This window comes from Lytechinus pictus, chromosome 3 (assembly GCF_037042905.1).
Source record: "Lytechinus pictus isolate F3 Inbred chromosome 3, Lp3.0, whole genome shotgun sequence".
NCBI lineage: Eukaryota > Metazoa > Echinodermata > Echinoidea > Temnopleuroida > Toxopneustidae > Lytechinus > Lytechinus pictus.
In genome coordinates this window covers 4,558,519-4,576,328 of record NC_087247.1, presented here as the reverse complement: position 1 = coordinate 4,576,328, position 17,810 = coordinate 4,558,519, and the positions used below count along the sequence as shown (strand labels likewise).

General features: G+C 34.4%; 1 protein-coding gene across 4 annotated transcripts in view; it reads left to right on the top strand.

The window, feature by feature from the left end:
- LOC129257955 (PX domain-containing protein kinase-like protein) overlaps positions 1-17,263 on the top strand; it is a 34,531-nt gene extending 17,268 nt beyond the window's left edge. Inside the window, exons 10-15 of one of the 4 annotated variants that reach the window (XM_054896405.2) lie at positions 900-978; positions 1,804-1,930; positions 2,688-2,856; positions 3,684-3,728; positions 8,453-8,502; positions 13,889-17,263. In XM_054896405.2, the coding sequence (XP_054752380.2) occupies positions 900-978; positions 1,804-1,930; positions 2,688-2,856; positions 3,684-3,728; positions 8,453-8,475 (443 nt within the window). In that variant the 3' untranslated portion in view covers positions 8,476-8,502; positions 13,889-17,263. Of the gene's footprint in view, positions 1-899; positions 979-1,803; positions 1,931-2,687; positions 2,857-3,683; positions 3,744-5,357; positions 5,407-5,801; positions 5,819-8,452; positions 8,503-13,888 lie in introns of all 4 variants that reach the window. The other 3 variants (XM_054896403.2, XM_064096165.1, XM_064096164.1) reach the window with 3 other exon arrangements.
- The last annotated feature ends 547 nt before the right edge of the window (positions 17,264-17,810 follow it).

Here is a 17,810-nt window from a genome sequence, read left to right as displayed (position 1 = left end):
ACGGAATTTGAGATTTTCTGAAACGGAAAAGGCAATTCTTAGAAACGGAAAATCACTGTCCCTACTTATAGTTCTGATATTTGACAATTAATCATGACAATTTTATGACTTAAAAATGCCATTGATTTCTGGTTAATAATGGATCTTGGTAGACACTGTGGTAAGGTCTCAATAGAACTACATCTATTCAAATGCATAAACTTTTCATATCTTGTAAAGTTTGGTCATGAATTTTCAAAATTTATCAATCATATTTTTTTCCGTCTATTATTGCATTGCTTCTTACAACAGTAGTTGATTTATTTCAGTTAAAGAAGTTATATGGTAATGACTATTTTATGACTTGGAGAAGCACAAAACTTTTTTTTTATGACCATGCAATGAATGTCAATATTACATGGCAATTACATTTAAGTAGTAATCCCTATTTCACTGAAAAGGTTCAAGGTGTGTAGACATGAGAAAAAGGTTCTTTATTCCACTTTCACAAAAATTTACCTGTTATTGGTAACCTTTCGCTTGCTAGGCTGCAAGCTTCGTCAGACCTTCGTTGTAGCTGGCGCTGTTGATGATGCAGCACGACGGAGTACCCCCCTATGAAAAGAGACTTGCGACAATATGCACTATCCTCAACGTACGATCCCATATTTCGGCGTGCTGCAACAGCACCAGCTACGACGAAGGTCTCATGGATCTTGCAGCCGTGCAAGCGAAAGCTTACAAATAACAAGTAAATTTCCGTGAATGTGGAAAGTTTTTCTCTAGTAGTCCCTATTGTTTAGCATTATAAACTTTGTGAATGATTGATTTTCATGGGACTTCAATCAGTTACAAGTTTCTTGCTCGCTTTGTTACAAAAATGCCAAGAATTTGATTTACCATCCATTACTCTTGTTCAGAATCTGTTTTGGAATCCATCCTTACAACAGAAGCTTGCAAGAGCAAGCTACCGACAGTTGATGATCTTCTTGCCGACCCGTGAGTAACATTATGATATATATATTTTTTAAATAAGTGATTTCCAGCCTCACAAATTAGTTTTTCAATTAATTTTCTGCATCATAAACGTTCAAAGATGGAGGATGACATCTCCCTCAAATTGCAAAGATTAGCAATAGCTTTATAAAATCAATATTAAGTTACTATAAAGTGAGCACAGAGTTTCAGGAAAGGGGTCTTAAAATCAAAGGGAAATGTTGTGTCATCTTTTCATCTTTATAAGTTCTGACATTGTCTAAGCAAGCAAAAACATTGTGAAGTACTGAAGACTAGCAGCTTACCTAGAAATAGAGTATGCTGACAATGGCCAACACAGATATGCACATGTGGGTATGTGTTATATCATATATTCATGCAAAGACCCATCTAATAACAGAATGTCATCCTTATTTTGCTATTTATTGGTTACTTTAATACTCACTCTCTATGAGAGTCATTGGGCATATATTTACAAACAAATATTTGATGGTAATTTTGCTGGATTCTGTTTGAAATTCTATTCAAATGGATTTGTGTTTGTTTTGTGGCACATTCATACAGTACTTAAAATACAAATGTTTTTAAGTGCTGCTTAAGTATTACCCAGCTTTAGCACAGCCATAATAGATGCTTGAGCATTCAAGGAAGTCTTTCCTACCAGGTATTCATTTACTACACCTGGGTGGAGAGTGGCAAATGTAAGCAAATGCCTTGCCACGGGACAGAAGTGCCGTAGTGGGATTTGAGCCCCAAAACTTGTGGTTCAAAGGCTTGTCCACTAAGCCACAATACCTCTAATAGGATCAAATCTCCTGTTTTGTACAGTCTGTTTTCAGACATCAGCTTTCCGGAGAGAGACAGACCACAGTTTAGAATACCCAGTAAGCTGAAGGAGCCCCTCAAAGCTGCCAAATCAGAGGTGGAGAAGAGACTGCAGGAAGACGCGAGAGTGGTCAGTACATTTTCAACTTTACTTTCAGACGTGTTCATTCAATGTACAGTAGGCCTATGTATTGGAATTTCCAAATATAAACTTTCTAGTTATGTACGTATTTTGTGTGTTTATTTTTTCATTTAGAGTTGCCAACAAGAATCCTGAATATTAAATCATACCATTTTGTCATTGCCCCTCCCCCATTTGAACACGTTCACCATTTTTATTTGTTTGTTTATGTTCTATTATTTGGTTGATTTTGTGTGATAATTTATGAGCATGATCCCAGTTCAATTGTCATTTTTGTTATTTCACATTGTACTGTTGACTATTCTCTTTTTCCTAATCACTGCTCATGGTTTACTCTTCTCTGTTGACAGTCCACTTTTATTACGCATTATCAACTGTTGATTCTTCACTGTACACTTTACCATTCACTCTTTATTATTCACTTTTCTATTCGCTCTTTACTATTCACTCTTTACTATTCACTCTTTACTATTTACTATTCACTCTTTACCATTCACATTTTACCATTCACTCTTTACTAGTCAATCTTTACTATTCACCTTTACTATTCACTCTTTACTATTCACTCTTTACTATTCATTCTTTACTATTCACTCTTTACTATTCACTCTTTTCTTTTCACTCTTTACCATTCACTCTTTACTATTCACTCTACTATTCACTCTTTTCTATTCACTCTTTACTATGTACCGTTCCATCTACCCCATATACTGATCACTTCATTGTTAACTATTCATTAATTCAGGTATCTTCCTTCCGACGGTTATCCAAGGCTCAGGCCCATCACAACTCAGACGAGGAAAAGCGAAGGAGAAAAAAGGCAAACTTAAAGAAACGGATGTCGGAACAAAACGTTGGAGAATCCAACAACTCTACGCAACCTGCACAAACTAATGGAAACCATGCTGGAAATGGTAAGAATTCAATATTTCTTTGATAATCCCTTTTCTGAAATATCCTTTGCAATCAACCTTGATCAAATTTCTAACTTCTGGGACCTGTTACATGAATTGTGGCGATTTCGCTAAGCTTGATGTTACAGGGATCTGGTAGCCACATGGACAACTGAGAGGTAGTAAATTACATAATTACATCGTGGAGGAGCCGTGGTGTAGTGGTTCTGACTCGCGCCTAGTAAACAGAGGGTCGTGTGTTCGAATCCCACCGCGGTCTGGCGTCCTTTGGCAAGGCGTTAATCCACACTTTGCCACTCTCGACCCAGGTGCTAAATGGGTACCTGGTAGGATGTGAAAGTCATTGTAGCTTGTCCAGTACTGTGTGCGCCTCACTGGCGACTGACTGGAATAATCCCCAGGGAGTGGAGGATGTGCACACATTGTGTGTGGGAATGACTGATTGAATCTGATGACCGGGATAATAATATATCTTTAAAGCGCTTAGACACGTCGTTCCGATGTATTAAGCGCTATATAAAAAACGGATTATTATTATAAAAAATACTTTGAGTCTCTGTGATGGAAAATGCCATGGAGTGCCATGAATGCCATGAAAATACCATGGAGCAGTTCCCATACATGAATTATCTCCTAGAGCACAACCTCTCTTCAATATAGCTTCCTTGGGGGCAATTCTTGCCTGAAGACACCTTAATCAGGTGATGATTCTTTCATGGACAACCTGCCAGAATCTGGGTGAGTTGTCCAAGAACCATTTCTAGCACTCATTAACTCCGTTAGAAATGCATTTTACAATGATTGATCATCTTATCTCCTATCGCTAGGTTCCGTTCCCGCACCCCCACCAGTGCCAGCCGCACCTCCTCCTGGTAAGAACAAATCATGCTTCCTTGTCTTTTTGACATTCTGACCATTCAAATCAAAACGTGCATCAATGTTTCTATTTTTTGTGCATTTTCATCTGTTGCTTTATTACCAGACAGTTTTCCTGAGCCATATCTTCTTTTATTCTGTGTGAAAGACATGCAAGTAATAAAAGAGAAATCATACGTAAATAGTGACCACCTTCATTTCTGTAGTTCTTTTGATGATTACTGTTGGCTAAAAATATGGGAGTGGTTCACATACACTACTGCACTATCGTTTAGCCCAGCCCTTTTCTACCAGTTGTCTGCATAGCCTCTTAGTGTATCACACATCAGCCACCACCCCCTCTCTCTCTCCCTTTAAAAGATATGTTATTTACATCCATTCTGAATGAAAACAAAACAGAATTTGAATATCATTATTGTATATGGTTCTTGATGATAGTTAATTTGAAGGGAGATTGGTGAAACCCTACACCAGAATACAGAAATATTGGTTCGTATAGTATAGTAGTAATGTAGGTGAACCACTCCTTACCTCATCGTACAAAGAGTTGCAATAGATTCAAATTTAAACCCAAATTAAGATTGATTTGAATTCTTAACTGCACAAGATGAGATCAACCTTTGCTTGAGTTTGATATGATCTATCGCAACTCTTTGTCAGACTGACCCCTCTTTGTTTAGCTTTATTCTATTTGAAAGACACATTTTGCAGTTTTGATTTTATGCAGGTTTCATGTTATCTGACAATCTTACCTTGTGTCATTTTACATTTGATTTCAATCTATCTCCCTGCACATGAGATTTGAAATCATTTGCTATTCGTCCATCTTTTGTCTGTAATTTGAATTTGTAAAAGCAGTTTATTCTCTGCAATCAGCTTCATATTTTTCTTCTTCTTTGTGAGGTTGTTCTTCTGCAATGAAACACACCCAAAAAAGGGGGAAATTAGCAAATTTTTAGTGTTTTGTTTGAGTGTTAAAATTCCTTCCCAACAACTAGACATCTGACATAGCATCATGTGTTATTTTAGGGAGTTGGTGTTTCATTGAAGAGGGGAACACTTTGCTGGTATTTTTTATTAACATTGTCCCAATGCACTTGGAAGTTTGTTTTATATTTTCTCCTGAAATATGGTGAAGCTCTTTACTTTATTCTTGATTTCAAGATCTATGACAATTTACGAAAGTTCACATACACTGGGCCTGAAATGGCCCGGTGGAAGTTTGTACTGAAAATCAGTTCTCTTTAACTGCAGAAGCTAGTCAAACAATAGACTCCTTAAAATTGAATATTTTTTGTAGTGAAAAGAAAATTATTTCCAATCAAATATCATTAATTTCTTAGTGTGACAATCTACAAATAAAATAGTTTATGATTGAAAAGTGGTCAAATCAAATAATCACAAATAAAATCTAAGCAACATACCCCTACTTTACACACAGATCACAAATGGATTAATAGAGGATGATGAATTATCTTCTGCTCTTGTCTATGATTGAGATTTGATTTTTTTTTTTACAAGATCTACAATTTTTGCTGGCCTCTTAACTGTTTTCATTTCAACCTTTCTATTTTTCTACCATTTCTATCAAAATTTATTTGTAAATGTCAATGTATGTTCTTTAGAATCCAAAACAAAACATCATAGGAAAAAAGGTCATAAAAAAGGACAAAGGTGAGAAGAATGTATGCATGCCAGAAGTTTGGAAAGCATCTTTCATGAAAAAAAAATGAGAAGAGACTAATGCCTAATGTGCATGATGTAATAGGAATATTTTTGTTTTCTTGTTCAATCATGAAATCAACACATCTTTTCAAGGATTATGGCACTGGAATCTGTGTAGCTTCAGATTATTTTGTTTTGATTTGTATGATTTTGCATTTATATGTGAATGAAAGAAAATGGTGATTTGATTAGAAATTCTAAATGGATGCTTTAAGTCTCATCTTCTAATTACATGTACAACGTATGTGATTCTTGATTTTGTTAACACTAAATGTGACTTATTTGCACCAGTGCTTTTTTGATTCAATGATATTTATTTCATCTCTCTCCTTTATGTTTCACAGCAGCAAAATAATACCAGGTAGATACATTTGAAATACTGTGCATGATGATATGAATGGAAGATATTTGTAGTGTTTAATAAACTTTGCACTTTTTTCTAAATTAGACAACACATATACATACATGTAGATCCCTCAAACCATAGTGTTAGGGGTTTGTGTAGTAAATCTATCATGCACTGTACCCTTACCAAGAAATATAGGGAAGACTTCAACAAATTCAATTTCTCAATGAGTTAAGTGTAGAGCTTAAAGTCATGCTTGGCACCAATGCACACATAGTATATCACAACACATCTCATTGGGTCCTTTGCAGAAGCCCCTATAGCGTAATTGTACACTATGGGTTGATATGTTATGTAGTGCAAGCAACTGGGAGTTTACAGGACAAATCCACCCCCAGAACCAATTGATTTGAATAAATATAGAAAAAAGCAGACATGCATAGCACTAGAAATTCATCAAAATAGAATGTAAAATAAGTAACTACAGCTTTTTGAGTTTGGATTGTTTCCTCATAAATTTTGTATGTACGCATCCTGATCAGAATGCAAATGAAGGATAATTTTTTTAAATACTTTTTTCTAATATTCAAATCAACTTTTTCTTGTGGAGGATTTTGACCTTTCAGGGCAACTTTTAATAGTGTATGAAACAGCTCCAAGGTATTTCTCTGATCGGGGATGTGTGAAAGCAAGTCCTAATAAGCTCTCCATTAAGTATCATGCCGTGAATTGAGGTTAAAAGGAAGGGAGAAGATGCCCTAACCTTGCTGATGTTTAAGGTGAAAATAGACTAGCGCTGGGGTTGGGGAGACATCAGACATACCCCCGAAGGTAGAGCAAAATTGGTGCTGATGGACGACATTTCTGCTTCCGTCTCCAAAGGAATTTTGTTCAAAAGGAAGTTATGAATTATGGGATGATTGGATGATGTAGTGTGAAAGAGCAGAGGTGAGGTGGCTGGGTGAGGTGTGGTATAGGTGAATTTCAAGGAACAGCTGTAAATAAATGATTTTTTTATAGAATTTTTGCAATACTGAAACGAAAAGTTCAACTTCATAATGAGAGACATTAATCAAAATAGGGTTAACAAGCCTGATCAGTTGATGAGAGCGCCGGTAATGGAAGCTTGAGCTAAAGCCGGGGTAATAATAGCAGCGCTTTGTATCGTCAGGCAAAAAGCGCTTTATAAATCCAGCTATTATTATAAATGTTATGTATCTTATCTATCTTTAACACTTCTGTTAGAATACTTTACCAAACTTTAAGTATTGTTGTGTGGTCATTATTTTCAACATCTGTGACATAGTTTAAGTATTTTGGTGAGGTTTAAAGTAATTGGTAATCATTTTTAGACTAGAAAATTTATTTTTTTAGCTGAAAATGGGAAAGCATGTCAGTTCTGGTTTAACAATCTCAAAATGTCTTACTGTCAATTCTCTGTTTTGGTGTGAAAAGAATGAAAATGCAGTAAATGTGGAAAAATGTCTCAAATTGTGATATCCTTGGACAGTATTCCTAAATATGGTAATGAAATCCCAACCAATATTGAAAACAATCCTTTTGATTGATTTATCCAACAGAGCTCTTCCAAAATGCAGTGATAGGAGAATGGTGATAGAATAAATAGAAGATAAAGATTTAGGTCAATGTCCGGGACTCTGGGTTGAGAGTAAGCCTTAGGATTTCTTACATGCTGAAAATTTAGATTATCTATCCGAGAACAATTGCTGCTGAATCAATATCTGAGAACCAAACAGATGCCATTGAATTATGAGGCAACTTAGGAGCATTTCAGAAAACAAATTGCCAGTATTTTATCTGACATCTGTTGTAAACTAAGGTGAAATGAAAAGTCAGAAGGACAACATTGTCAGATGATATCTTCACAATTATGTTGATGATGTGCATGAACATTACAAAAGGTGAGAGTCATAGCCACTTTATCAAAGATCAGGAAACGGTGAATCATATACTTCGAGGGCAGCCATAATGTACTCCTTTCCAACACAAGATGGGGTAGTTTCAGCTCTCTTAACATATGATATTTAAAATATGAAGCAGAATTTTCTGTTACAGTATCGGGACAACTACCCCAGGAAAGATTTCTGCCTGAATTTGTGCCCTTGGCTCTTCGGAGGACAGTTTCGACATTGCCAATTCCTACTGGAGGAAAACTCCTCAGGACAAAATTTCTCCCTGAAAAATCTCCTTTAGCATGACAGCTCCATGGCCATCTCTCCCTGAAAGATGGCTTCCTGGAAGACAACTCCTTGATCAATAGGGGAGTGACTCTACACGGGGTAGGGGTTGTCGAGAAACATTGAAAAAAACAAAAAAACTTTGAGAACATTATAGATGCCCATGTATTTAAACACTATTGAAATGTGGAGTTTCTTTTCCCCTTGTACATCTGAGACACAAAATTGATGATGCAAGTAGTAAGAGTACAATGTCTGGAGTCTGGACTCTCTAGATTCAGAAACTAAATACTTCGTGTAAGGCACATGTATGCTGACTGGTTCAGGCAGAGGCGCAGTTTGCAGTAGACTTTTCTTGATGATATGGGGTACAGGTACAATTGTGGTTCGTACTTCAATCAGAAGTAAACGGACTGAACTAATCATATGCTATGACACTCTCTTGGAACAGATGAAGAGCCAGACAAAATCTAGGCAAGGACAGCACATCAATACAGTTAGGTTTGTGCCCTGTTGACAGCTCTGTCTCTACCTATCCCACATATATATATATACCGGTATATGCCTTCCATGTTTAGTTTCTACATCCTTGGTTATTTTGTGGCAGAACTAGATCTGTTTACTAACTTTACTTTTTATTTATAGGGATGTATTAGAGAAGGAAATGTCATGATCTTTGATGTTTATAATGGGGCTATTAAGGATATGGTTTATTTTCATTTGGTTTACAAACAGTTGGTCTATCTCTATGGTTAAGTTCCACATGGGCTTAACCCACTTGATTTACTACCAATTTTGCCTGATTGCTGTTTGGTCTAGATACTAAGCTGGGTCTAATACTCAGACTAATTCTCATTAAAGGGGTACTCAAGGCTGAAAATAATATTGGTGGCAGGGACTGGCAGCGTTTCATAAGACTTCAATGTTCTTCCAAGCTGTCTCCACATTCCATTTATTGTATATATATTTTTAGCTTGTAATTGTTTTTAATTTTGAATGAAATGAATTGATATTGAATTGAATTGAATTAATATGGTTTGAAACTTTGAATAGATGAAGAAAAATCAGACAAACAAAACACTGGAAATTTGATCAAAATAAAACAAGGAATAACAGATTTGCATTATTTTGGTGAACAGTTCTATGCTCGTCTATGTTAAGATTCAATGAGCAAACTGATGATGTTATATCCACTTGTTCATTTGTATTTTATTACGTGAAATTATGTGTATTCAAATTTGTTTGTCTACGAATTAAAAAAATTGGACTGACTACTGATTTATAATGCATTAGATATTTATTGCTGCAACTTATTTCTTTATAAGGGAGACATAATCATTCACACAGGTATGAAAACAATGAAATAATTATGATTTCATGTAATAACATAAGAAAAAGGAAAGTCGGGATGTGACCAGCCCACGTTATGGATATTCATGATAACGTGCATATAACTATTTTCACATAATATTGCTAAACATTAAAATTGAATAATTTTATTATTTGTAATCAGATTTTGATCCACTTTTCAGTATTTTGCTCAGTGAATTTTATTCTTTTCATTTAGATATAATTATTTTCAGCCCGGAGTACCCCTTTAAGTCATTTTTATGGCAGTTGGTCTAATTTTCGCTTCTTCTGCCTTTATTATTTTTGTTTTGCTTTGTCAAATGAAAATTTCGTTCATAAGCAATCCATATTATAAAGACTATGTGGTGCTAGACCAAGGGATATTAGACGAAATGGGTATAGCCTAAACTGGAAATAAATAATAATGACGAACTGGTTGTAGATGAAGTAGGATTTGACCATGTGAGATGGGACCAAATGGAAAGTAGACAAAGCGGGATATTGGCAGTTTACCAAGGATTTTACACCCCTCCTGCATACACAAATAAATGTGTCCTTGTTTGACTGTGTTTCCCCCTGTCTTGGTGAAATAATGTGAGCAAATTGGTTTAAATTGTAATTCCTTATCCTCCCTTCCCATCCTGGAAAAATATGTTGTGCTGTTGACCAAGTCCCAGATTCCCCCTCAACTTTAAGTTACGGTATGTTTTGAACACATGCTCCTTTTATTATTATTATTTTTAGTCTTATCAGGAAACTCAATATTTAATATATCAATGATATATATACAAATTAAGTTATAAAGGAGATCAAATGTATATTGATTGTTTTATTGTCAGTTTTAATCCTGAAATTAACAATTAAGTTCAAGTCTCCTGAATTAATTTGTCAAAGTACTGGTATCTTTAAAAACCTTGAGGTTAGATATTACCAGTCACAATTTTTTTAATCATACCTGTTTCAACCAGAGAACAATAGATTCAGCGGACCGAATCTATTGTTCTCTGGTTGAAACATGTATGATTCAAAGAATTATGACTAGTAGTATCTAACGTCAAGGTTTTTCAACCAGAGAACAATAGATTTGGTCCACTGAATCTATTGTTCTCTGGTTGAAACCGTTAATAGTGATTCAAAGAATTGTGACTGGTAGTGTATGTATAAAGATGCAAAATTTATTTATTTTTATAGATTTACACCATTCATTGGAAAAAAAATGGTGATTCTGATAATTGTCCATAATTTTACCTTAATTAAAGCATTTTTAGATATAATATAAAGGGAATACTTTTTATTTTTTATTGACTGTACATAATATGATAAAATTGATTAAGATTTCAATCTTATAAAGATTTAAATAAAGCATAATCATAATTTTCTATTGAGATTAATCCTACATGTAGTATGGAACATATGACAAGAAAGATATGGATTTTTGCCTTAATCTTTGCCTTTATAATTTCATGTAAACTTAAAAACAAAAATATCAAAGTGAAGTGTCATATCCTTTTCTGACATCCCTTAGTTTATAGTCATTACTTCTTTGCTTTGTTTCTTGTTTAGTTTCTCCTTTTTAATAAAACCTTAGATTATTTTCCCCTTGTACTCCCCTTTCTTTATTTTTGTTTTTCCCATCCACCCCTCTATATCTCACTTTATCAATTTCCTCCTTTCTTGTTCTACTTCCCTCCCTCCCTCTGTTATAATATTTGAGGATCTACTTCATATTTATCCACAAGTACACTCTCTACCCCCCCCCCTCTTTCATGCCCCTCTCTCTTTCTCTATCTGATTATGAATACTTCTTTTTGTTTAATTTGAAAGGTAGAGTCATGCTTCAAAAGCAATATCAAGTTAAAGCTTAATATTCATTTTAAATCATTTATCAATGGCAAAATTTCTACCTTTGATTAATGCTATTAATTCTAAGATTTTGTTGCTCATACAACTTACATCTAATTCCTTTTCCATCTCAATGGAGGAAGCCTATATATACATGCCTATATTTTAATTTATTCCATGCCAGGAGTTAGATGATTCCTCGTATTTTTAAAAAGAAAAATTTGAAAAATCACACTTAGTGTTATACTGACCGTCGATAGTATTTAATACATACATGTAATCAGGGGCGGATCCAGGATTTTTCAAAGGGGGGGGGGGCACATTTTCCGGAAAAGCAACTAAAAAAGGGGGTCCTCGCTTTGAAAGGGGGGGGCACAATTGTGATAGAACAAATTACAAATGTCGATTATGCCTCTCAAAGGGGGGGGGGCACTGGCCGGATGTGCCCCCCCCCCCCCTTGATCCGCCAGTGCAGGAAATTAGATTCTTTAATATTTTTTTCAAAGCATGTAGGTGAATGAATCCAGTACTATTCAATTTGATGAAAATTTAACTGCTCTGAACAAAGTTAATTTTTTTTTATTAAACCATAAGAAGTTTAGAACCATATTAAGATGAATTGGTATTTTAGTCATAATGCTTAATATGTACACTACATTATTTGAGAACACTTCCAGACTTCCGATTTTGCTAGACACTTCATCAGCAAACACATTGTTTAATTATCACTGAAGTTTGCCCCTTATATATGGTTCAATAAATTACTTATAGATCGTACATCTTCACTCCGTAAATACTTCTTGAGATAATTTTACAATTAAAACTCATATTTACACTTTCTTTCCTCATGTAATTTCTTTTGTTCATTCTTTGCTTTCTTATATCATCCACCTCTCTGACAATTGGCATTATTTTATACTTTTTCCTATTCTTTTTTTGTTGTTGCTTCCTTTAAAGTCTTTTCTCTGAGAATCATTAGTGATTTATTCCAAGTAATGAGAAAATATTTTGTTGAGGGTTAGAATTTAAAATCATGAACAAAGATTAGCTGAAATATTCTGAGTATTTTTTTTTTACTGTATGTAATATTTGGCTCTGTATGGTGACAATTATACTGCTTCAAAATTGGTTTCAACATCTATCCATAAAGAAAATGTTACCATAATTCTCTGCATCTGCGGTGAACAGCTTTTTTATTCAAACACTTAAAATCCGACCCACTCATTTTTTAAAGTGCTTATATTGCCCTCTCTTTTTACTTTGGTGTAATAGGATATAGCCTTGTCATTATTTTGTTAACAATATGTAAATGTTCTATTTTGAAATGAATGTTTAAAAAAAAAGTTGTTAAAATAGAATGCATTATGCACAAGCAGTACACAATTGTAAAAGCTTTTCACCTCTTCACCAAAAGAGTAGATTTTTGCCTCTAATGTTCTGTTTTTAAATGAGTGTTTCAAATATAAAGAGGTTAAAAATAGAATCCATTATGCAATGCATTAAGCAATGCACCAATGTAAATGCTTTTCACTTCATCATCAAATGCACTTTGGAATTTCAAGCATGTTCTCTGCTGTTGGAGTTTGCATTTAATGCTGAAAAACTTCTTTTTGTCTTTTCAATGTGGATACACTATATATTTGTTTCCTTTGTGTGAATGTCAGTTTTATCAACCTAAAGGTGTTTATATGTTTTTCACAATGCTTCGTTACACCTTTAGTCTATTGTTGGTGAAGTTCTTGTTCTTAATAATCATGTTTGGTGATGGGCAGAATGCATGCATGGATTTAATATGATTTGCTGTTGGTTTTATTCATGTCATGGTATTAACAATGCTGTGCAGTTCTTTTTCACAGAAGTAATTCCAATTAAATTGAATGAACATGGATGCAACCGTTAAAACTTTGTTTTTCGCTCTTTCAGTGCAATTTGTTTTTTTTTTCATTTTATTCCATTACATTTAAAATGCATTAGCGTTAGGGTGTTTAAGAAGTGCTGATGCATGTAATATTTGAAAGTTAAAGATTTTTCCAACTGGTGAAATTCATTATGCAGGAATTGCAACTGTTTGCCATATCAAACACTTTGTGCGCAGCATGAAGCATGACATTTAATTTGGCAAATTAATGCCTTGATATATACAAAGGAATACGCACACAAAAATGGTGGATTTGAAATAAATATTTGCTAAGATTTCTTTTGTTTTATGTGACATATTTGCTTTTTTTATAATCAGACCTGGAGAAAAAAGACCTTTGGAATTTCATATTGGATTATTTTTCTGTGGCAATATTAAAAAATCAAATTTGTTTAATTTGATATGTGAAAAAAACAACAACAGAGTAATCCAGACATATTTCTACTTGTATTCCCAAACCCTTATAGGAGGATTGAATAGAGCAATTATCATCCTTGAGAAACCCCTGCCTTCAGTTTTGTTTAGATTAAAAAGCCATGAGGACATGATGTTTAGGACACTCATGAATATCATAATTTTGATTGTAATAAAGTTCTCAATAATACTCACATAATGTTCACGACGGGGTCGGGGTGTAGAGTGGGGGCAAATTAATACCTAGATTTCATGATTAAGTCATCGCCTTTTGGAACCGGGTCGTCCTTGTAGTAGTCAATGGGTCAAGATGGGTTAATAGAATTTACCATAATGACCTCCAATTCTCTTTGATTTTTGCAGTACCGAATGCTCCACCTCCACCACCAGCAGCAAGTCCAGGTCCAGCTCCAGCTCCAGTGAGCTCCACTCAGGCACCTGAACGTGGAGCCCTCCTCAGCTCCATCTCCGGTTTCAACAAGGGAGGATTGAAGAGGGCGGAAACCATCGACAAAAGCGGCCCCAGAGTGTAGATAGATCAAGTCATCTGTAGATGTTCCAAAGCCAATCGATAGTGTGGTTCAGTGACGCATTTTTTTTTTTCAATCATGAAGGGCAGAATCAAAAGTGACACAAGAGTATACAGTTGTGCTCCAAAGTTAGTGAACCCCCACCACAAAATGCACTCCTTATTGCTGTGTGTCGAATGTAGACAACAGCACTACAATGTTTGTCAATCCCAGAGAAACAAACTTGATTTCATGTAATATATGATCACCTGACTTCACAATTGATTATCTAAAACATGGCAGAACTTGAACACTTTAAATATGTTCATTTACTGGTGGGGTTCACTAACTTCAGAGCACTACTGTAGACAGTTCAATCAAACATCTGTATCGACATTTCAAAGGGATTTCTAGGTATTTGCAGTTAGTCATTAGGTATTGTAGAGATTGATCATGTGGTTTGTGTGACATTTTTTTTTTAACTTGAAGAGCAGAATTTGAAAATATGCTACCAGGGTATACATGTAGAGAGATCAACAAATCATTTGTAGACATTGCAAAGCTAAATGATAGGTTTGTGAAGTTGGTCATTTGGATATTGCAGAGATTGGCAATGCTGGTCAAAGAGCTTTTTGAAACCATTATCATCATTTCTTTTTATTCAGTATCGAAGATTAGAAATGGAAATACCACCAGTATTGTCGTAAATCTGTGATGTCATGTTTTTCAAGTAGGGGGGATGAAACAATGACTTCAATTCTACATTTATCAGAGTGCAGTAGCTTTTCTTTTAATTAATTGAAATGCTATAATTGATTCTTAAGTGACGTGCCAATTTGTGATCGAAGGTTCAGCAAAACTATTGACTTGAAAATAGGCCAGGCAAGACAAGTTCTCATGGTTTTATCCACGTATCATGGAGCTGTTGTATTCTGTATATGTCATCACTGATGTCAAGTTTGTCTTTCTTGTATAGGCATTATAATCAACTAATCAGTATAACAATTATTGTCTTTCTGAATTAAGAGTGACACGTGATATGATATGTCACTCGATATAGTACAGTCAAGTTCAAAATGCTATCCGGACTATCTGGACATTTTAGCTGCATTATTATCATCAATTTATTCTTCAATTGTTTGTCTATACTATGGCTCTTGCTCTTTCTCTCTCCTGCTAATATCAGCAGTGTGTCAAGGCTGCATAGTATTGTCACGTGGGAAGTGACTTTTTTTTAATTATTTATCTACTGCTGCTTGACGCCAAATAAAGAATACGTAAAACTGATAAATACAGTTAGTAAAAGATTTAATCAAAGCTCTTAAATCATTATGTGGTTTCCTTTGATATCTTTTACAATGATTTACATGGAAATATACATGGTTATAACAAAATATAACTTAACTTAAACAATAGTTGAATAGAGCCCCGGTCATCTGTTCTGGCTTGACATGCCCCACTCGGCCCTGGTAGTCGGTCCAGTTCCTGGCCTCCGCAGCTTGCGATGTCTCTTCCACTCTGCCTCGGCCTCCGCAGACAGTTACCCCCTGATGAGTAGCCCTCAGATCAGAGATGTGGCTTCAACGAATTATTGGACGAGATCGAGCCCCCAATGATGACATGAATTTTGACCAATCATGTCGGTGGAGAACCGGCGGCAGCTGGGGTCGTTATCTCGTCACCGGCGTAGTCCCTCAGTTATAACTTAGACTGCCTATACGAACATATGTAGTCTATTCTAGCTTAGGTGGTTCTCCCTGAATTACCGAAATTAACCTCCTAATATACCCTACCGTTACTAGGACTAACTGTAAGATTTCTAAAAAGTAATCCAAAGAATTTCGATAACAGATGAGTGCATAAAACACATTCTTATTAATAAAAGACACTTCCTGTGTATCTATACATCTACACTCATCAATGCTAGATCACTTTTGGTTATTTACAACACCTGTATGAAAATGCTTCTCCTAAAGAAATATTTCGAACACCTGTATAAAATATGACATAAACCTGGTACACTTGTACTCTAAAGGGGGGGGGGGGGGGGGTATCAAGCGTTTCCAATGCTTGCTTTCAAAGTATCCAAAACATATCAACATGCTTGGACCAAATAACTATTTTAAACACATGTTTAAAATCTGTAATTAAATTTCTATCCTGACAATATCCCCCACCTTAAGATAAAATTAAGGGAACCTGAATTATATCCATTAAAGAAATTTATAACAGAGTCTCCTTTAACAAGGTATTACTCAAATCTCTATCATAATGAAAAAGTTAACTATCCATATTATTACGAATAGTTCATTATCTACATTCAGTGATACATATAAAGATATATAAACATCCAAATATACATGTCAAGAGCTTATTCCAAATAAGCCATCTGTATTAAAGTTTTAAAACATATCGTCTTTTAAAGATAACAGTCCAAATGTCAATGTGTTTTGCAAAAGCTGTTTTGAATTAATTTCTACAATCAATTTAAAACTTGTTTAAGATAAAATAAAGAGAATTATCAAATTCAGTAAACTTCTTGATTTTTTTTTTTTTTAAGTACAGTGCTTAAAAACTGCATGCTTTTAAACCAAAATCATTAAACTGTCTTAAAATTGTATTTTCTTAACAAAGTGAAATGATTTTTATATTGTGGTTTAAAATTCTACATCACAGAAATTTTACATCTTTTACAACTTTTAAACATTGCTTTGCTAAATCAAAATCAGTCTTTTTCCAAAATAAGTAAATCACTTTTTTTTTTTAGATTTGAAAATTCAAAAATGACATTTCATATATAAAAACAAGATGTCTCATATCTGAGAGACAATATCTTTGACACAGGTATGTATATATATGACATGCAAGATACGAGTTTTACTTTTCATTCAAATCCTGACTAGTTAAAGTACAATTTTTTTTTTTTTAATGTAATGTTACAATTCAGTGTATAATTTAGAACACTTCTGAATCTGCAAGAAAGCAGCGTACAATTTCGCAAACTGTCAATTCAAATTTTAACTTTATATTCAACATTATTTCGATGAATGAATGAGACGTATTTCCTTTTTTTAAGTGATTTATATATAGTCGAAACATTTCACAATTGAATAGTGTCATTAAAATGACTGAGTTTTTCCTTTTAGAGCAATTAACAAATGGCTCATTATTTCAATTTTACAAAATAAACAAGATTCTTTTTTCTTAAAACTACAATTACAATCTTAAATCAACTTAACTAAAATCTATCGGCCCTAAACTAACCTATACTATGTATAACTAAGCCCTACCACACACAGTTTCCTAAACCTAAAAATTACAAACAGCGAAGAGCCTGTTGAAATGTAAACGCTGTGTGCTGGTTCCAGGGTTCCTGAAAGAAATGAGAAAACCTTCATGAAGTATCTGTCATGTGTATACTAAACATATTGAAGTGATTATTATTATTTTTTTTTATATACCATCATAAATGGAATAAATGATTTTGGGTAAAAATCAATATTTACAGTAATCTCTTCATTAAATTAACAGCTTTGTTTTCTATTTGAGACCAAGCGAAACTTAAAACATTGTAGGCACAAAATCTGTCTTACAATTCGCTCGTTTATTTTCAAGGCGGATATTTATCCGACTCTGACGTTTCTTTGGTGCACAATCGTTTCAAAACAGACTTCACAACGTTGCAACGCTTGAGCAACCAGTTACATAATTTCGCAGGATAGTACCGAGAACTGGTCAGTCGCTTGACTGGCAACAAATTAGATGCTTCAAACATC